Source organism: Rattus rattus, chromosome 9 (assembly GCF_011064425.1).
Source record: "Rattus rattus isolate New Zealand chromosome 9, Rrattus_CSIRO_v1, whole genome shotgun sequence".
NCBI lineage: Eukaryota > Metazoa > Chordata > Mammalia > Rodentia > Muridae > Rattus > Rattus rattus.
Genome location: NC_046162.1, coordinates 19,565,352 through 19,587,917, shown reverse-complemented (window position 1 = coordinate 19,587,917; position 22,566 = coordinate 19,565,352). Strand labels below are relative to the sequence as shown.

General features: G+C 43.7%; 1 protein-coding gene across 3 annotated transcripts in view; it reads left to right on the top strand.

Moving 5' to 3' along the window:
* Positions 1 to 22,566, top strand: part of Tenm2 (teneurin transmembrane protein 2) — a 935,438-nt gene that overhangs the window by 543,723 nt on the left and 369,149 nt on the right. For all 3 annotated transcript variants that reach the window (XM_032911994.1, XM_032911993.1, XM_032911992.1), the window contains exon 3: positions 17,648 to 17,857. In XM_032911994.1, coding sequence (XP_032767885.1) covers positions 17,648 to 17,857 — 210 coding nt within the window. The remainder of the gene's footprint in view (positions 1 to 17,647; positions 17,858 to 22,566) is intronic.

Below are 22,566 nucleotides of genomic sequence, written 5' to 3'. Positions count from 1 at the left end.
TACTTCTTATCTCTCTCTGTTTTCTCCTAAAACCACATAAACGCATGAGCATGCTGTTCATATATCTGTCAATATACAGCATTTTGTTTTATTTTTAACTTAATAATTATGTAAATATAGCCCTTATCATATATGTATATATATATATAACTTTTAGTATGTTTTTCTTTGTCAACTTCATACATGTAAATAATGGGCTCTGGTGAGTCTTGTCACTCCATCCTGTACTATGTCCTGCCTGCCCCCATCAGTCCCCTTTTCCTTACAAGTCTCTTTCTCACATTCAGGTGATTTTGTTTTGAATTGTGACACATTGAATTTAACTTGAGCCCTCTGTGTGACTGTGGGTTTCCAACTATCCGTTGGGGACTGAGGAGCTCAGAGAAAAACCACACAACTGAAGACAATGACCAACCCCACTTCAAACACACCAGTATACAACACAGTTCATGACGGTGGAGAGAGCATGATCACATGAGACTGTCTGTAACCCATGACTGGATGATGGCAGACGGTCCTGTGTAAGCTCAGGACTAGTCACCATGGCTGCTGTGACATCACAGTTGCCATGGTTGTCAAGCCAAGAAGATAGAATCCCATAGACTTTCCCCCATTGTCTGACTCGTGCACTCTTTGTGTGGATCACTGATGTGTTTCATTTCCTTTTAATTCTTTGAGAATTTCATAAATGAATATTATGTGCTTTGATGATCAAATTCACCCCCATACCCTTCCCTCCAATTCTTACCTTACCTCTCCGTCGGGTTCTCTCCTTTTAAAAACTCACTGGGTTCTTTAGTATGTATGCCTTATGTGTGAGGGTACAGGGCCCCTACTAGAGCATGTGTAGCTCTCGGGGACACACGCCTGAAGAAAACTGATTCTCCCCTTCCCACCAGCAATCATTCACCCACAACTCCTCAGCCATCTCAGTCATTGGTGAAACATCATGACCCCTCCCCCCACCTAAGCTAGGATTTTTCCCTCTGGCTTGATCTTGAACAGGTTTTATGCATGCAGTCATGGCTGCTATGACTTCGTGTAAGGGACTACCCCACTGTATCCATATGGAATAGACAACTATAGTGAAACAGTGTTGTCTGGATATGACACAGATCTTACGTTCCTTTTGCACCTCTTCTGCAATGTTCCCTGAGCTGTAAAAGCAGTAGTTAAAAGCTGAATGCTAAATTGGCATTTATTCTTAGCACTTTGTGTGGCCGTGAGCATTCACTAGAGTTCCTTGCAAAGAGGGGCTATTCTGATTAAGGCTGATCGTGGCTTTTGTCTATGGGTATGCACTTAAATATCTAGAAGGCAATGAGACACTATATCGGTACCAAGTAATAAGTTCTCTACCTAGGGCCTATGACCTTCTCATTCCTGGGTTTTTACTAATTACAGTCTTAGGGATGATTATTTTCCTGTGGCGCCAATCTCAAATCCAATGACAGAACAGTTGGTTATCACTATAACTGCCGTGCCATTATTGCACCAGTGTGGCCATCTTGTTAGGCAAGTTGCTATTATAACTCACAAGGCTCACAGCTGGGTAAGACATTGATGCCCTTTCTCCTCCAACAACCTGCATAATACCTTCTGGTACTCTGAAAGACAGAAAAAAAACTGTATTGAACCCAGGCAGAGAAAGACAAATGTCGCATGTTCTCACATGTGGCTTCTAGCTTCAAGTCCTTGCATTGGTATTTTTAACCTAGAATATTGTAATTGCTAGGAAAGTAGAAAGGGCACGTTAGGGTGTGGGATGCCCTAAGGGAGTGGCGATGGTAGAACATAGATTAGAGGAAAGCAGAGAGGTGTAATGCTAGAGTTGAAGCAGGCATGGAGGAAGGGGTGGAGAGGAGGGAGGAGGCCGAGGGAGTTAACCAAAACAAAGGATGTACGAAAAAGCCATATGGAATCCAACTGCTTTCTAAACCGATTTAAAATGTAAGTTAAAAAAAAATTACAAAAGACCTCTCATCCTAACTGGATAAGACTGTTCCTAAAAGCCATGGGTTATTAAACAAACCCCAGTGCCCGGTGTGGGATATTTCCTTATGAATTGCTGACTAGGGAGCGAAACAGAGCCACACAAAACAATATCTCTTGTTATTCCTGCTCATCGTCCACCAGAGCTGGTCGATAAGATCCCATTGCTGAAGATAACACACACCTTCCTGGCAAGACAGAGAGAAACCAAGCCAGAGCCTCATTCTGATTTTCACATTATTTTAGTATTATTGATTTAGTTTTGCTTTTATTTCTGCCTTCCTCAAGACAAAAGCTCCAAGAAAGTGAAGATCTGTTTGTTTGTTTGTTGTTTGTTTGTTTGTTTGTTTGTTTTTAATGTTTCATAGTCTTCATCCATACAGTTGAAGGTGGCATATATTAGACAGTCAAAGACTAATTATTGAGAAGATAGAATAAAGACAGGGAAGGAAAGAAGTGGGTAGAGGAAAAAGAGAGAGGGGAAGGAAAAGAAAGTAGTTTAAAGTCAGAAAGGGAAGAAAAGGAGGAGGAGTAGGAGGAGGAGGGGAAGAGGAGGAGGCAGAGAAGGGAAAGCATTTGTGAAACTTCTTAGATTGGCTAAGAACTTGAGCGGAAATTCCCTTATATTCTTTATCTTCTGCACCATCATTCTGAGCTAGGTAGGAGTTATTTTATGCACACGTCTGCCAACACTTCTCTTTGCAAATAGCATGACTAGTTTACTGAGATCACAGGCAAACCTGGTGGGGATGGGGAGCCCACCATTCCAGTTTCTCCCTGGGCATTACCTACCTTCTCCCTCTTCTTCGCACCCGCCAAATGAGGCAAAGAATGAATCCTTACCTCACAGGTGAATGTTAATTACTGTTTGCACCATGCTTTGAGATCCACAGATGAAAGCAGTCATAAAAGTAAAAAAAAAAGTGTTATTACATGAAGAATGGTTATAGACTCTCATTTAGCTCTGGAAACCGATCAAGCAGGAACATTGAATCATGAGGCTCGGGCTGGCCAAATATTACACTTGTTATAATTAATTTGAGCTTAAGTTTCAACATGGTGACATGTTTCCTTTAAATAAAGTAAAGTCCTCTAAGGATGCATAAATCTATATGGGTCTTAATTTTCAGCAGGGAGTGAAATTTTTTTCCCATATATTCAGGAGACAGGAAGTAAAATACATCTCTGGCTTGTGTTGGGAAAAGTCCCCAGCACGTGGTTTACTTTTGAGTCATCTTCTACATGATCCTCTGTCTCGTTGACTCCAGGAGACTGGGACAGGAATGCTCACAAAATGGTGGAGATTTAGAGCAGGAGCTGAATTTGAAGGGTCTAGAGAACATGGTCTGACTCTTTGATGACTAAAACTGAGATACATCCTGTGATTTACCTATTACCTTACAAGAGTGGTGGCTCTGATGGTATAGCATCGAAAGAGCTCTCTACATGGTTTCCCATTTTGTCAGCTAATACTTATTAATCACTTTCTGCACAGAGACTGTTAGGTACCTTGGAAGAGGAAAAAACAGCAAATTATAAGGATGCAGATTCAACAGCCTCCTAGACTAGAGGCTGGGGTGCAATAGTTATTCATAAATGTGTGCAGAGCGAGTAATTTAGAGGGTGGTTAACACTCTGGCAAGAGTGATGGCACACAGGCCTAGGGATCCCCTCGCTTTGGGAAGAGCTCTTGGTGAGGAGGCCTACATAAATGCAGTCTGTACAGAGCTTGATATGTCTTCCTTAACTTTCATCATTTCTAGTCGTGACAGCTAAGCCGACTTGTGGAAGTCCATTTCTTCCTCCTCGGGTCAAGACTCAATTATCTGAGGATTGCTACACCTTCCCCTAACTCTTTTCCAAGACCAAGAGCTGTGTAGCCTTTAACCTTATTTCTAGTGCCTACGTCCATCTTAATTTTCTCCCCTGGGCAACCCGGTGTCTTATCTTGGCTCTGAAGATATCATCCTTGAACAGAACAGATCGGGCAGCCCTGATGTGCTCATGCCAGCATGGTGTGCTATGGGAGCCTCCTTCCTGTGCCAGTTTTCTCCTTCATGAACTACTTCATTGTGGACCTGATCTTTCATGAGACAGGTGTTCACATCCCGAGGAAACCCAGTATTTCAAAAGGCATAGTTTAGCCAATAAAAGTATAATGTTCCGTGCATGAATATTGTAGAATTCTGGCTCAATTATGTGATTTGATGAGGAGCCAGATTTTCTTTGTCTTAGTTTGTATTTTAGGTTTTCTGCTTATCCCCAAACTTAAATACCAGAGAAGAATACTATTGGTCAAAATCATTAACTTAGGTCAGCTGCCTGCTGTGTGGTCTGGAACAAGCCATTCCTGTTTTTTTAACCACAGTTTTATCATCAACAATGTGGAGTGTCTGGTCAGCTAACAGCACTTAAATTTCCTGCTAGAACTAGTATTTGAGGGAGTTTGTACTTAGACGGCTCTGACTTTCAGTAGCTCAGCCTCTGACTTTATCCCCTTCACCTCCAGAAAAGAACACTAGCTTGAAAGCTTTCCTAGTAAAAGAGTTGCTGAGGGAGTGAGCAGAAGGTCATTGGTAGCCCAAATTCAAGACTTAACAGCAGAACTACATGTAAACTATGTGTAAAGTATCACCCACCATAGCCTTCATTCTGTATGTGTAAAAGACGGCCTTGTTTCCATAAGGGGAAAAAGACGTTAGTATCCTGCATGTGTCTATAGTTGCTGACTATTCAGTTCCATCGCCGTGATGACATTTGTTAGTCACAAACACAACCCTCCTTGTGCATGGCTACAGTGGCAATCCATCATGCCTCCTGAATCACAAACTCTTCACTCACTGAGGCTTCCCAGCATTTCCACCGTTTGGAAGCTGCAGCTTGGCAACTAGGATTACTTGAACACAATGTCAAAACCATCCGGTTCCCTGCTTTGCCTCCTGACCGTCATTCATAGGTTATGCCTATCTCAGCCTGTGCCCGTGTCTCTATTTGATTTCTCTCTCAACTTCCTTGCTTCCTTGACCTCAATCAGAATTGCTCCAGACGCCAGGCAAATGCATTGCAGAAGCTATTCCCGGTTGTATGTCGGCGAATGTTCTTTCAGAACCATGGAGAGCAACGCTGAGGTGGTGGCCAGAGAGTTCTCTGCTGTCGCCAGCCCTTTGCCTGTGGCACTGAGGTTTCATTCAGAACCCTACAGGTGGTAAGGGTGACAAAAAAAAAACTCTACAAAGGAGCTGTGCAGTGAGATCCCTTCTCCCCGGAGTACAGGAGCCAAGCTTACATCGTGCCATTCAAAGACCAGATTGCATCTGGGCTCGGATGGCTGTCATAATGTCAGCCCACTTGGCATTTACCTTCTTTTCCCAGGCTGACCTCTGAAGCTAGGGGCAGGCTCTGCGGGCATTGTTCTAACCATGCACACGCTATAGCCATTGTTTCGACATAGGAGAGCTGCCGGTTCCCTTCCAGGCCAGCACTGTAATTTTATCAACTCTGGCTCAGAGAAACCTATATTTATAATGCTAATTAGGAGGGCACACATTTAATTTGAGTGGAAGACTGTTTGTATCTCGCCGAGCCTGATAGCACAGGGCTCAACCGACAGCAGTCAGAAGCAAAGCAGGCCTTTCTCCCTTCTCCAAGTATTTGAAACAGGGCTTACTCTTGCCAAACAATTTCTCTGTTGGATTAAAAAGAGAGAAAGGGGGGTGCGGGGGAGAGAGAATGTTAAATGCACTGGAGCTCAGAAAACTTTGAGTTTATCTCCTGCCTGCATAATATATTCCTCTGTGCACCGAGAAAACATGCCTCTTATGTTATCTAATTGTTTCCTGACACATTTAGCAACATTTCACACTCTTTAAAGTGACATTAACATTGCTGACAGTGGAGGTACTTTCATTAGATGGGCTTTGAGTTGTAGCCAGTATGCTCTGCAGGTCTTCAAGCAGGCTTGTAAAAGGCGAGGAAGGCATTATTTATGAAAACAGTACCTTCGCCAACACTGCCTGTGGGTGCATATTAATTTTGCTGACACTGGTCAATTTAGGGTGTGTGCGTGTATGTGTGTGTGTGTCTGTGTGCATGTGCGTGCACACACTTGTGAGCCAGTGGTCAGTGACCATGCAGCTGATGCCCAGTAAGCCCTCGGGTATGACAGTCATTCTTCTCTTCTCCCTTACAGCTTCTCCCTGTCCTTTAAGGTTGCCTTCTGAAAATCTCAGGCCTCTAAGCTCTCTGCACTGATGTATAGTATTGCCAGAAAGTATTCATAATGAGCCTTTGAAGTCAAGGCTCCCACAGAGCCACAGGGGAAAGATTTTGAAGCCTCATTCTGACATTCTTGGGGGAGAAAAATTAAGCCAGGTTTAGAGGAGGTAAGGGAAAAAAAAATACAATTCAGGTTGCACATGTCTGCCAGGATACAAATTCTCATTTAAGGCTGGCCTAAGTATTGATTCCGATGGGTTTGAGTTTGTTCTCTATTATGCAGTAAATACTATGACCAAGTCAAAACAGGGGAGGAAAGGGTTTATTTGGCTTGCATGTTTTGATTACAGTTGGTCGTTGAGGAACACTGTTTGCTCCCCATGGTTTGTTTGCGCCTGCTCTCTTATATAACCCAGGACCACCTGCCCATGGGTAATGCCACTAAGCCCTCCCATATCAATCCTCAATCAAAAAAACACCCCACAGACTCGCTTACTGGCCAATCTGATAGAGGCATTATCTAAATTGAGGTCCCTTCTTCTCAGATTACCCTAGCTGTGTCAAGTTGATTGGGGGGGGGAACAAGCTAACTAGCGCACCATGCTTGTCAGGTAAGCAACATAACATTTAAAGATTATAGGATTTAAAGCTAAGATTTAAAAGTCACTGCAGACCATAAGTTACCTCTACGGTGCTAGCCTTTCCAGCCAGGTACCCTGCTTTAGCCTACATGAAATTCATGACTCTGTTCTCTTCTACAGCTCTAGAAGTGAAGGGCACCGTGTAGCTATATCATCTTAGTTTTGCTCATTATTTACTGTGTTGGTTTTTTTTCCCATACTCCTACGTCTCTACAAGCTTCAGGTTACGCCAATAAAACAGGGATTAGCACCTGCCACATGGTATTGATAAAATGATTCCATGGTAACCATGATATATACTAAACGTGTTGCCTAGCATGTTTTCATACTCGATATCCCATGCACCGAGAATGAGTGTTAATCTCTTCACTGTGGTATGGGCTACACTATGGCTGACGCTCTTTAGTCTTTCTCTGTCTTGGGAGATTTTTTTTCTGACTGAGTATTGGTAGGCAGATTCTCCATGTAATCTTTACCATCTTATTAAGGAGGAGCACCCAACAAGGAATAGGCAGACTGCTCGAATGCTGGCAGCAAGGAGATGAAATAGTTCACGTAGCTGCTGCCCAGAGCTTGTGTTTTATCTCCGCTGTCCCTAAAGCACATAGCAAAACACAGACATCCGGGTGAGAACTGTTTGCTATCTGCAGACAAAGCTTTGGAAAAGGAATGCTTCCAATAACAGGAGTAAAAGCCATTACCATTTGTAGAGCGCTTTAACATTTGCAGTGTACTTTCCTATATGTTATGATTTAATCCTCAAAGGGTCCTGAAGGGGAGCACTACATCTATCTCCTTCCCTTTATGCATGATAATAATACTTACCATTTGCTTCAGAAAGTTCACATAAATGTCTCAGTTAATCCTTATATTAACTAGTGAAGAATGTTTACACACATTTTGTTTATCAACAGTTGAGCCCAGAAAAAAAAAAGAAAGAAAAGAAAAGAAAAAAGAAAGGAGACTTGTCCAAAATCACCCAGTAAGTCAATGAGAAAACTGAGATTTGAACTTCAACGTGGCCCCATACAAATTATATTATCATACCAATTGGTACCTCATACCAATCTTTTAATAAAGATTTCTTCAAATCTATCCTCACTTCCTCTGAATGGTGGTGAGCCCTGGAGGCTGAGTATCTGACTTCGAATTCTTCCTCCCTTTCGACTTATGACCTCATGTAGTTCAGCTGCTTCACCCCTGAAACAGAATGATGTTGCCCACCCCAAAAGTTTCTTGTGAGAGTAAATATAAGAAAATTCATGAAGAGCCAAAGGATGATTCCTTGTGTATCAGGAGGGCTTAATTGATCTTGGGAATTGCCAGCACGGCTTTTTCATTCACATCTCACTTGGGACCACGAGGATGCTGTGAAAATGAAGGACGAATTAAGATATGTCCTGAAGGATGTTTGCTTTGGGAAATTAAACTTCAGCCCAGACTTAGGGACTTTTAAATCTTTCTGTAGAACTTCTGTTCCCACTAACTGCCTTTGACAGTGACTGCTATTGAATTGGGTCAGGTAGGGCAGGGAGACCTCTCTGTGTCCCTCATCTTCTGCATGTTGTCCAGACAGTCTGCTTAGAAGGTGACTGGAGCACTCACATGAAGTAGTAGATTGGTGTTCTAAGCCACTTGGTTTTTAAGTGGACAATGTATATTTAAAATCAGAGTCAACCCTGTTACTGCCATGCCCACGGTATTATAATAAACGAACTTCATTTTTAAGTGCCTAAAGCCAAAAACAAATAGCCACAACACCCAACAGAGAAGTCAGTACCAAGAACATGGACATAAATCCCTTAAGGTTTGTGGGGCAAAATGTTACAATTGACCAATCATGGTGTGATCTCTTGTGTACAGCTTCAGGCTGGGTGCTATGACACAGAAAGTATAATACACTGTCTCTGTCCAGGGCATCTCGTGGACTCTTCTTTAAAGGCCAGGCATTAGACAAATACATAGACTAATGTGTAACAAAAACAATGAGAGAAGCATGTTTCAGATACCAGGGCGCGGAATGCTTAAAAAGTAAATGAGAAGAAGATGGTCCAAGGTCAGAGTCTCTAAGGAGGTCTTGGGTGGATACTAAAACCACTGATGAGAGGGGAGATGGATGAACATTGAGGAACATAAGGAAGGAAATGTCTTAATACATGGCTGCGGTGCAGTTGGTGTATAAGTAATAAGTGTGTTCTATGCGAGAATTAGAGCAAGGAGACCTAAATCATGGCTCAGTGAAGAAAGGTGCTTGCTCTCAAGCCTGAGGGCCTGAGTTCAATCCCTGGGACCCATGTGATGGAAGGAGAGAGGCAACTCTTAAAGGCTGTCCTCTGACTTCCACATTTGACACGCATGCCATGACACATGCCTCTATACACACACATACACACAATTAATTTAATTAGGAAATAGAACTGTGCTGCGTAAGTGATAGGCAGTCTTGTGAAGACTAAGATGTGTGGCACGAGGAAGTCTGTGCATTCAGAAGTCTGTTGGCTCTTGTACGGAAGGGAGACAGAAGGGAGAGGCATCCGTGTCAGATCACCCACAGCCATAATATGTGGGACGTTTTGTAAAGATGCAGTCAACTTATAAAGAGAAAATGTTGGCTTTGTCTTACAATTTTAAAGGTTTATTTATGTCATACCCCCCTCTTATTGGAGCTTTGCTGAGTCGGCATGATATGTTAGACTCCACGATAGAGCTAAAATCTCACAGGAATAAGTCAGGAGGCCACAATAGTCTACACAGGCACAGCCCAGTGACCAAAAAGCTTCCTGCTAGCTTCCCTGCCTCCGTAGAGCCACACCAAGGACCAAGGTTTGTTATGTGGGCCTTTGGTAGACATTTAAGATCTCATCTATACAGTGCTATCTAGGCCGTGTTGTTCAGTATGGTAGGTATGGGCCCCTGGGAACTACTTAAATATAAGTCAATTAAAACTCTGCAAAATTAAGTCTAGTTCCTAGTTATGGTAGCCTCACATGAAGTAGATAGTGGCCAAATGTAGACAAGGAGCATGCCCATCCCCATAGAACGTTCTGCCAAGTGACACTGCACATCAACAAATATCATGCCTCCTCCTAGAGATATTAATGGAAGTACAAATAGATTCTCCAGGCAGGAAGTGTTTAAGGAAGTGGAGAGATGGCTCTCAGAGGTAAAGAACAGTTGGTTCTCTTGCAGATCTGACATCAGTTCCCAGCATGCACATGGGGCAGTTCACAGTAGCCCAAGAGATCCGAAGCCCTCTTCTGGCCTGCACAGGCACCAACACACATGCATACATGTTCATTCACATGTGTGCGTGTGTGTGCGTGTGCACTCGTGCACGCACACACACACACACACACATACACATACACACATACATATATACATACACACTAAAATCCTTAAAAATACATTTAAAAGAAAGTGTTAATAAAAAAGAATTGTGGGGGTTGGGGATTTAGCTCAGTGGTAGAGCATTTGCCTAACAAGCGCAAGGCCCTGGGTTCGGTCCCCAGCTCCGGAAAAAAAAAAAAAAAAAGAATTGTCCCTGCCTGAGGGAAGATTTGTATCCTCAGCAGAGTAAGCCGCACTGATTCGTTGCGTCTTACTTCATGAATATGAAAGACATGGCATATGGCATAAAACGTTAAGGAAAGCATTTGAAAAGTGAACTCTAACCTCCGTCTGTAACCTGATCTGAATTTTACACCTCCCAAAGTGCAGGGCTGCTTGGGAGGTGTGATGTATAAACACACAACCTGGTGAGATGTAGTGACACAACAAGTGCACACACCCCCAGACTGTGAAGGCAGCTCACGCCGGTGCCCCTGCGTGAGGCGCTGGAACAGGGGCCAGTCCAAGGGCACGCCTCCCTCCCAACACATTACACACAATAGCTTCTGTGCAACCAGAAACACCTTTTTGAAAATAATTTGTTTCCATGAAAATTCTTAACTGGGCTTTGGCGAGTTGCGTGAAGCAGGTAATTAGGTCTTGCACTGCAAAACACACACACACACACACACACACACACACACACACACACACACACAGGGCGCTATAGAATAAAACAGATGCTGCTTGGCCAGCACTGCCTCACTGAGAGGACTTAAGAATGGAGAATCCTTGGATAAAAGCACATAACATAGAGCTGTACTCTAGCAGTCTCCCTGCTGCGTCCCCTGCCTCAGTTAAAGCATTCAGCTCTCTCATGACATGCAGGGCTCTCCCAGCTCCTAGAGAAGGTGTATGCCTCTCAGTGAGTAACTAGACTTACTCCAGGCAAGTTTTACTTTTAGGACGGGGCATTCTTCCTCATGCAGGACTGTCCTGGGACTTGTAAGATGTTAGCAGCCTCCCTGACCTCCTCACTAAATGCTTAACAGTGTCACGCTACCACCACCATAACCAAACACCTTCAGACATTTATCAAATTACCCCTGTGTAGCAGCAACATTCCTACAGAGCAGTATAAGTAATCTAGCATGAGACTAGTATTAAATAGTTGTGTGTGTGTGTGTGTGTGTGTGTGTGTGTGTGTGTAAGTCTACATCTATATTTCAATTTTGAGATGATCCGTTTATCAGATATCATTCTTGCATCCTGCGATGATGATTAGCATCATTGCCAGGTGTGGTGTCTGTGTTCTGAAACTCATTTTTGCACTAGGTAAGTTCAAGGCCAGTCTGGACTACATCACGATACAGTTGCTGGAGGATGTGATTACTCTGATCCTTAAACAAACATTTATGATGTAGGCAAGGAAGTCAGTACCCAGATCGAGGCGTATGGAGATGCCGATGCCAGTTGGAAGGTGCCTTGAGTTTCTTCTCTCTCCAGTGTTGAGCACAGTAAAATCGCTACGCACATGCCTGATTGGTAAGAGGTGGACAGCCATCTGCTGCCTCCCTGCCACCCTCTTTGGCACCTGCAGTGTTCTTACAAACAGATTCGTTTCTTCCCACCAGAAATACTTTCTCTAGGACCCCATGTTCCACTTCTTGTAATTGAGCAGAAAGGGACTCAGCTTTTTTTTTCCTTCTGGAGATAGGAGTTTTTCTAGTTCTACTAAGTGGTTATGTGACACTGGTCAAGTCATTTTCCCACTTGGTCTTGATGACAAGTTTGAGGAAAGCTGTTGTTGTGTTTTGTTTTGTTTTGTTTTGTCTTGTTTTGTTTTCCCTAAGTGCCAACAACAAACTCAAAGTTGGGTTAAGAGAAGAACAAACGATGTTAGCATGGAGAATAAATTGATTCATATATTGAAAAGTTTGGAGGCAGGGGTGCTTCAAGATTGGCTGAATCCAGATGTTCTACCAACATAATCAGTAAGGATCTCTTTGGCTTCTCATTACCTGCTTGTCTTTCATTCACTCTATTCACAAGTAGGATCCCTTCTGGGTGGAAAGAGGCCTGATGTCATTCTGGCCTCCCAGCCTCCCGGATTGTATCTCAACCTTCCACAGAAAGAGAAGGTGACCTGGTGATATCTAAATAGATAGCTGGAAGTAGAAACCATCACTAAGGAAAGGTTTAAATACTCTTCTCGCCAACTCTTTTGCTTGTATCACAACAGTCCTTTTGAACTCAACTTTAACGAAGAACATGACTTTTTATTAAGTCCTTAAATTTATGGTACCGCTGGAGATTTTCAGTTTTTGGTTCCAGAACGTCTTTTCCTCTTTACAACTCAGACTCTTTGCCAGTTTGTCATCACCCCACAAGGCTTGGGGTCAGGCTATTTGGGTTCAAACCACAGCTCTGCACTTGCTAATGGGGCAATATTTGGTCTCAGCTTCTCTTACCTGTGAACGGGGAAGAAATTAAAATGTAATTAGTTCTTGAAAAGTTTTCGAGTGCTAAGAGAGAAAGCATGTGTGAAATATTTAGTTTAGTTCCCGGCGGAAGGCAAGATCACATACAACACGGAACTGCTAAGGAGCGTGGTAGGTAATTCCCTTGTCAACTTGATGAACTCTTGAACTGCCTTGGAGACTAGCCTCTAGGTGTGCTTCATGGGGGATTTTCTAGCTCAGGTAACGGAGGTGGGAAGACCTACCCATTATGAACATCGGGGTCCAGGGGCTGTGCCTTGCTTGCTTTCTACTTCCTGACTGTGGATGCTACATGACCCACTGTCTCAAGGTCCTGCTGTCGTGTTCCCACCCTTTGAACTAAGAGAACAAATAAGCCCTCCCTCCCTTAAGTGGCCCATTTGTTAACGGCCACAAGACAAGCCACTATCAGAGAGGCTGGCTAGATTTACATTTGTTCCTGGTACTGCCTTTTATTTTGTGTCTTCAGCATGCCTCTGTGCTCCACCAAATATCCTGACACCCCATCACCATAGACATCGATTACGTATCGCCTACACAGAACACTTTAATATCAGCTCGCCACCCATCTTTCCAATGAAAAAGAACAAGTCGTTTGGAGTGAATTTGGGGAACTGCTCGCCAGCGCACCCCCCCCCCGGCATAAATTAGTGAATCTATTAAAAATGGCCAGGCAGAGCGATTTCACAGTTACTATTTGTTGTCTGGGGAGGATGGGAAGAAACTGCAGCCCTTTGAACTTGTTGGACAAAGTCTGGATCTAAATCTGTCTGAGCAGCAAAATGGCGCTGTGATAGACACAATGGGAGTTGGAGCAATATCCTTCCACCACAGATGGCGTAGGATGAAGCTTTCAGGGATGACTGCAGTGGGTGAGGACCAAGAGCCTGGAGCATGGATGGCAAATAAGCCTTGTACATCTGCTACCTCTCCTCATCCATGTCTATGAGTTTTCTAATTGATGATGTCACTCTTTTCCCACTGGAAGATAGGGCATACCAGAATCCTCCACATGGCGCTTCGACAGCCACGAGCCATCTATCAGACACTGCGTGGAATGGCTTTGTCTGGCTATAACGGGATTTTTCCAAGTGGAAACTAATACAAAACCTCACTCGTCTGAAAACGGATATACTAGCAAACCTTAGTCTCCATGCTTAAGGTCACAGGGAATCCAGTCATGTACATAATCAGAGTTTGATGTACATGGGGAACTTGGAAGACCCTGTGTATGCATACTTGCACATGGGCAAGACCCTAGGAGCTCAACAAATGACATATTGCGTGTACCTCTTTGCTTTGTAACAATCAGTTCCATGTGGTTTTCTGTACATTTGCTGGGGAACCTTGTGTGCATTCAAAAAGAAACTGGAGAAGGAGTTGGGAATAAGGAGCTAGGAATCCGGCTGGAACACGTCCCCTGGTTAGCTGCCCACCCATGCTAAGGCTTTCTGTAAGAAAACAGGGTCCACAAAGGGGGCCGCATAAGTTCCAGCTCGCTCCCCTGTACTTTGGAACCTGTTTGTATCCACACAGATGGTCTCTGTCAGTTGGAATAGTCAGGGGCAGTGCGCATCCTAAGTGAACAAACTTAGCAAACGACCTAACAAACAGGGAACAGCACACTGTCTGACTCAGGGCAGATCTAGCGATTCTGAAATTCTCCAAGTCGTGATGGCTACCCGCAAGCAGAATGGAGGAATTAGGAAGTGTGAGGAGATCATTGGAGTCACACAATTCTGTGAATGCATAGTCACGGTACCCAAAGCAACCCCAGCACTTGCACCGTGTTGTGACTCTCCCTCTATTGTCGGTATTTGCTGATATTAAAAAAGGCTCTGTTGTCTGTTCTGTATGAAATGACTTCATGCTGAACAAAAGTCCCAGAAGTTCATGGAAAGAATGATTTCACAGCAACCGTCCTATCAGCCTCCTGGAAAACTGCACTTGAACCTGAGTTCCACCTCAGTCAACTCAGAGGAATTTTTTTAAAATTGGCTGGAAGCCAATTGTTCCTCAACATCCAGTTCCAGCTATGCCTCAGTAACACGCACTTGAAAGTCTATTGATTGCCGACTTAGAAATCTCCCCCTACCTGAGCCCTGCTACTAACTGGATGTCAGCACTGAGCACACTGGGCCCGGTCGGGGCCATCTGCAGTCAGAAACCTTGAAGGATGATGGAGGGTGACATCACTGGGAACTTAAGAGCAATTGACAGTGATAACTTTTAACTCTGTTGGATAATTAACTGCAATGTGTGGTTATTCCAACTCAGGCTCTATTTGAGATCTTGAGGATACCTGGGGGTGGGGAGGAGGTACCGCAACAGTATCTCTCTTGCATACGTTTCCTACCATTTATGTAACATTATCATTACTATTAATCATTATCATTGTTCATTATTTGCATCACTGTATTACCATGCTATTTGGGCAAGCACCATGACCAGATTCAGCGTGGACTTGGGAAAGACAAGCCCAAGTTCAAGCCCCGCTCTTGACATTTTCTAACAGCTGAGTTTAGCCTCTTCGTTTCGGTTTCCTCATCTCTGAAATGAGAACGCTCGGCTCTCAGGTTTTATGGGAATATGTGGTCACTCTTACATAACAAGACTGTCTTGAGGATTAAGAAAGATTGTGCGAGGAAACAGAGCAGTTCAGTGAGTGGCAGAGAGATACCATGCAATAAGCAGTAACAGTTACAATGGTGGTGGTTATGGCCTTATTGTTAAAAGGTCTATGAGAAGACTGTTGATTCAGTGCCAGCATTGATTCTAATAAAACTCCATAGCATTCGGTCCAGAGCACCTCACAAAAACACCCTGTCTTATATTGCTCCCCAACATCTCTGAATGTATTGGACACTTCAGATCTTTCCATTTACCCATTGACCATGGCAAGGATGGTCTGTGATCATTTCCACTGTGTTACTGGGTAAGAAACTTAAGATTTAAATTTTAGGGCTGGAGAGATGCCTCAGTGGCTGAGAGCCGACACTCCTGAGGACCCAAGTTCGTTTCCCAGCACCCACGTCAGTCAGTTCATATCCACCTGCAACCCCAGCTGCAAGAGGTCTTCCACCCTCATTAGACTTCCGGGAAACAGACATAGAGACACATAAAAATTTAAAATCTAAAAAAATAAACATTTAAGGGCTTCTTATAGGCTCAACTTTGTGTCACTTCTGTCCCTCCAAAGGGCGCCTGCTGACATCGGTTTGGTGCCTGCTTACAACTGTTCCTTCCGTTCCCTCCCTGGGGAATCACTTGGCGTTTTCTTCAGAGACTTGCTTAAGCTCCCATTCTTTCAGGAATCCTTATTCACTTTTTTTAACCCTGGCTCCTGCCAAACATCTCCTTCCCCTGCCCCTGTGGTATCCTATCTCATCCACCACCCTGCCTCTCATCATCTGAACCCCCTATGGCACCTCACTAGAGGAGACGTCTGAGGGGAGAATGATGGGATCCTTACAATTCAAAACAACTGTGCATGCATTGGTTGGACCAAAATCATCCACCCAGGGTACCGTATAGTGCACTTAATAACAATAAAAAGATCAGCAAATATGGTTATGAATGCAGCAGTGCGTGTTGGTATCCAGCAGAATGTCTGAGTGCACCCCTATGCGTGCAGTTCTCCGGGGAGAGTTATGCTTTTCAAGCATAAACACTTCTCAGAGTTGAAATGCTCGTCTGGATCTCCAGTTTCCCAGTCTCAGCTTCCTGGGCTGCTGCTCCTGACTCGTTTTCATTAGTTTCCTCACAAGCGAACCAGACAGGCAACAATTACAATGACTGGGTGCAAGGGCACAGTTAGCGAAGGTGTAGGCAGCGGTTGTCATTGCTCAAGAGTCAGTGCAAGGAGCCTGCTATCCGTGAGGAAGAGGTTGCAGTGGTCATCCATGTGGAAGGGACCTTCTTTTCTAAGGTCAGCTCCGGGTTATTCACCAACCTACCAGCCTGACTGCTGTTTGTTACGGCATGGGACATCCATGGTTTGCCTCACAGAATTCCACCATGATATCCAATGAATGATACAATGAATGATCCAACCATTGGCATGGCCAATGTAGTCTCTGTCCACCTGTTTTCACCTTCTAAGCTAAAGGATTTGATTTTTAGTGTAACCTCTTTTATTTGCTCACTGGGGATACAGTTTTGAGTACCAGATAATAATAAGGTCTGTGAGGATATTTGAATGGGTTGATAGGCTAGAACGTCGTTCTTGTTTAAGCTTTACTGAAGAGAAGCAGAAGTCTTGAGGATACTGGTGAGGTGGTAGAAGCAGGGGAAAGTGTCCGTTAAAGTGGGAATGCAAAGCAGGAGTGGCTTGGCATGTTCATGTAGTAGAAATAAGAATGTCCCGGTCACTGGAGAAGTAAGAGCCCCATGGAAAGGGTATCCTCTTGGTAAGGGAGGTAGGTGATCAGCTATGATCCCAAGAAGGGAGGCTATACCCAGCATCGTGGGGGGAGAGGATAATATTTCTTCCCTCAGACAGTGGAAAGTCATTGGAGGGTATCAAGATGATATGGCCTGATTTCGACCTAAGAAACGTTATCTCGATTCCTATGGAGAAGAGATGGAGTCAAGGCAGAGTTGGTGGACAATTTCTCAAGAGTAGAAATAGGAAGACCAGAAAGGAGATGGTTCTGGAAGAGATGAGGAGGACTTAGACTCCTGGCAAAGGAGATAGAAAGAACTAGACTTTTTCTAGACTGATTTCATTCAAATGGATGTCCTTTCATGAATTATATTCATAAAGTATCAAGTATCACACAACAAGCGGTAATACAGTTGGGCTGGTGAAGAAACGCCATAACCGCTCTGAAAAGTGCATTTGGAAAATTAAAAAAATATATATACTTATTTATTTATTTGTATTGTGAGCTGGTTTCGATGTAACTTTCTTGGGATGCTCTCATGACACTCATTGCTGACCTTTGACCCCTCTGTCCTCTTTCCCAGGTCGTCCCATTCCACCTACATCCTCGTCTAGCCTCCTCCCATCTGCTCAGCTGCCTAGCTCCCATAATCCTCCACCAGTTAGCTGCCAGATGCCATTGCTAGACAGCAACACCTCCCATCAGATCATGGACACCAACCCCGATGAGGAATTCTCCCCCAATTCATACCTGCTCAGAGCATGCTCAGGGCCCCAGCAAGCCTCCAGCAGTGGTAAGGAAACTCTGTGGTGTCTAACCGTGTGGTGTTTTGTGCTTGACATTTGTGAGTCTCCAGCAAAATGACAACTATTGAAACAAAGATGGTTCAAGGTGAAATGCATTTGTCATTTTATGACTCGGTAGTTCTAAGACGTGTCTGTTGAAGGTCACAGCTGTTGGAGAGGTTTTCCTGGTTATAACAGACTCCGGACCTCCTTCTGAGGGAGGAATTTGCCCAAGGCTACACGTGAAAGCATGCAGGACTCAAAGGTGAAGTGTGGAGAGACACTGGAATATTGAATTTTTGTATTACTATGGTTGTGATCATAGCCGAGCGACCCTAGACACTCTCACACACCCCATCCGCGGGCCTCCCAGTTCCAAGGATTTTTTTTTTATCATTGGCTTCTGACTTCCCCTTGCTTGTTTTCTCTGGTTTTGTGATGGAAATATGTTCCCTTGGCATGAATACTGAATACTGTGCCAAGACTGAAGTGTTTGGGGTGTGACCTCTCTGTGACCTTCTGCTTGTGCCACTTCACTTGAATTTAACGAGCTGATCGTGAGGCACCGTGACAAACACAGCTTCCAAATTCAGGGTTCTTGTTTGGGTTTTGATGTTTGCAGAACAGAGGGACTGAACGCTCGGTTCTGCTACACTTTTGAGGGGTTTGTGTCTCAACTCCTACTCTCTAAGACTTAGAAAGAATTGGCCCAAGTGCAACAGTAATCAGGCCTTCTTTTGGATTTATCAGTTGGTAGAACGTTCACGTGAACATGAGAATACAGAAGAGGGCACAATTACATAGGGATTCAGTATTCATGCCTGGGAGCGAGGGGCACGGTCCTAATTAGTTGCACTTGACCCAAAGTTTTGGCACTGCCTTCTGAGCTAACCCCTCATGATATTCATTAACACAGATCATCAAAAGCAATAGAGATGCCAAGAACTCTCCCTGGGAAGATCACTCTGGCTCTATCCATGAATATAAGCTACCACTGGTCCCAACCTCTCCCATTATAGGGGACCTCCTAAATGTATTAAGATGATTCATTTGGCAAATTGACCAATAGAATGCTACTTATGATGGCCCATGCCCTTCTTCAAAGCCAGGCCTGATATATTTGGCAAACTCATATTCTTCTTCTTTTTTTAATTATCTAATCAAATCTCTCATCAAATGAGCAATCCATTGTTGATATTATGAAGGCCTTTAATCTACCATAAATCTTTATTAGAACTCATCAGAGCTTCTAGTTTGAGAGAAATGTGATTATGGCACTCTTAAAATGACATTACATCATCGGGGTGATTGGTTTATCATTTGGAGAAGAGACATCAATCATAACTAACATAACCACACAGTAAATGAATTCAACCTTTCTACCGCGGAACAATGACACCGTAATTGCTCAAAATCAGGCTTAAAATGAAATCGGAAAATGCTCTTTCTTCAAATATGATGTTAACTTAATGGAATATATTATGAAAAATCATGTTTGAGGAAATTCTATATAATTAAAAATATGTGGAAATATATTTCCTTTTTTTCTTTCATGGGAACCTGATTTTAGCTGAAGCGCTATTTTTTTTCTCTTTTTTTCTTTCTTTCATTTTTTTTTTTGCAGCAGAGATTATGTTGCATTTAATTGAACTACCCTCGCTTGTGTTTTGCTACTTTTTATTTCATACTATGTAATCGTGATGAATATTGTATTATGAAGGACAAGAGGCTTTTGAAATGATGTGCACCTGCTGATAGCTTTTGAAAAACAGACAATTATTAAAGAGAAAACGAGCTTTTAGAAGCGGCATCCTTTTATGCATGTATGGATACCCAAGCAAAGATGACTTCCATAAGCGAGGTCAGCTGTTACCACAGGGCCATCCAGAGTGTTTTCTTAGCGACAGCACGCAGAGCGATTCCGTTCCTTTTGGATGGTGGGTGTATCGGCTTGTGGGTTGTCAATAGAGGATTTTTGTTGGCTTTGTATAGCAATCAAGAGCTCATCATTTGGGTGGGCAGAACAGATCTGTATATTTAGAGCCAAACCTACTCGCTTCTCATCAGTTATACCAATTTGTTCAGCTTGCTTCAAAAACGGATAGTGATTTCAGCTTCACCGAGAAGAAGAAAATGCCACCGATAGGGCAAAGGTCCATTTTCGTGCTAAACAACAGCCTTGCTCACATGATTTTTCCAGCAGAGGGGTGAGACCCTCATTGAATAGCTGCCTTATTTCCAACAGCCTCTTACTGGAGGGCGCCCTGAAGCTCGGAAGAGCAGGCAGTCATTCAACGTCCCTCACTCTGGCTCAGCTAAAATGAGAGCACGCCCAGCCGGTTGTCTGTGGGCACTTGTATGTGTATCTATTTCTTGCGGAATGGATCTGGGGTCCAGGGCAAATTGGGGCTTCTATCGAGATCTGAATGCAGTTGCCATGAATTTAAATTTGACGTAAAGGATTGAAAATGGAGTTTGACACCGAAGATGCAGAGTACAGAGCAGTGCCCAAGTGTCTTCGATTGAGTTTGATGAAAGTGGCTGAACGTGTCAGGTGCGGTCGGCACCAGCCCTGGGGCCCCCGTGTTTGGGTCTGTTACATTTAGCTGGTTAATCACGCAGAATATTTTTAAGGAGGTCCCTTGGGGATGACAGTGGAATCTTAAAATCATGTAGCAGTTCAGACTTCCTTGTCCCCCCAAACCCCCTTAGTTAAAATACCTTCCAACACGTTCAGCCCATTCACAACAGGAAAATGCTATTTCTCGCCCTCCTCTTATTGTCTCCATGGTTAGATGCTGTCAAAACCTGTCATGAGGAGAGTCACAGCTCACATTTCCTGCCCACCAAGCCTCTGTTTTAAAGAGGCAAACTGGATATAAAATACAGGAACTAAAATGGTTTTCCCCAACAGGAAAACCTCCTGGAAGTAACAACCGAGTTCAACCTTTATGCATCCACCATCAATATTGTCTGACTGCAGTGCATTCTTTACTGCATGGTACTAAAACTGCACCACCTTTGCAGCCAAGTTGCTCTAACCCTCTCTCTATGCCTCTGTATATGCCAATCAAACAGTAGAGTTGGAGGGATGCTTCCAGAACTGATAAATCCAGCCCCTGAAACATTTGCTTCCCCATAGCTGACCCGGGACCCAGGGGAGCACCCTGTGTCTTTTGACCTTCTGCCAGAGCAGTTTAGCACCAAAGCTATTTCTTGTATATACAGCGCTATGATTTCAGATCCTATGAAATCGCTCATCTGGAAAATAACCTGGATCCCAGAAGCAGCAGAAAAGACGGTTCTACATCTGGAAAAGCGAGGCTCCCTTTCAAATCAGTGTTATCAGGTGTGCATTTTGCTGTCCGCATAGGAATCAAAATAAAGGCCGCGGTCGTGCACTCACCTGAAAGATCTTGCTTACTCCTCTCCTGGAGAGAAAGTTGAGTTCTGATTCTCCATAGAGGCTTGCAACACTCATCGTCAACATCACGTTACACATTAGAAATTAAGAGCAAGGGGCACTGACAAGAACCTTCCAGGAAGCCCTCAGCAGCAGAGATGAGCCATCCAAAGATACAGGGAAGAGGTCCAAGTTTTCAATGGGGAAAAGAAGATATACCCCAGCCATTTTGGAAGACAGCAAGAGTTTGGTTCACTCTGAGTAGCAATAGCACGTTACAGGCTCAGTTTGCATATGGTGGTCTACAAGTGTACTCTCTTGCTTATGTGTGTCTTTTTTATCTGGAGGGGGTGATACACGTACACGTCTGTTTGTGTACATATAGAAGCCAGGAATTAGCCTCAGGTGTCATTTCTCAGGTGCCGTTCACATTATTTCCTCAGATGGGATCTCTCACTGGCCTGGGGGTTCACCACATAGAGTAGCTGGCCGCACAGTGAGGACCAGGGATCTACCTGTTATCACTGCCACAGTGTTGGGATTAAAGGCATGCATCTAAGCACAGCTAGTGTTTTACATGAGTTCTGGTCAAAGAATCCAGGTCTGATGCTTGTAAGACAGATACTATACAGATCACTCAAGCTTTTTACCTAGCTATTGTAAAGATTGTCTTACCTAACTTGCATCAAAAAGAAAAAGAGTCTCTCATATTCTCTCTCTCTCTCTCTCTCTCTCTCTCTCTCTCTCTCTCTCTCTCTCTCTCTCCATCCTTGTTTTTCTTTCTTTCTCTTGAACCTCCCTTATAACAGCTACTTCTAAAAACTCTAAAGCTACAATTAGATGACACAAGAGTGTACAGAAAAGTCTTAGGAGGGGGCACATTATGTCTGTTCATACAAATAAAAATCTGTGTCATTTAATACAGACAAGAAACTTGAGTCTAAGCTTCCTGGCAGCCAAAGCAAAAGAGAAAAACATAGATTAAAAGGTGCGTAATGACCAAGAGAGTCAAGCAAAGTGGCTGTTCAAGGGAACAGTATAGTTCTCACTGTGATGCCAGAAATACATTTTCCACAGAAAGGGTCCGGTGTACATCACAGATGACAAATCAGTCCTCAGCGTGACCCGCAAAACATATGCAATTTCCTCCCCAAACTTGCTGTAACCTCCCTCTAGACAAGCTACACTGTACTTTCAGCTTAACGGCAGTGTTACAAGTGCCCAAGGACTGCACATTCTGAGGGCAGAACTTGGCTTGATCCGTGACAACCCCTAATTCTTCCCACAGACCTTGTGAACTGCGGATCTCCTGGG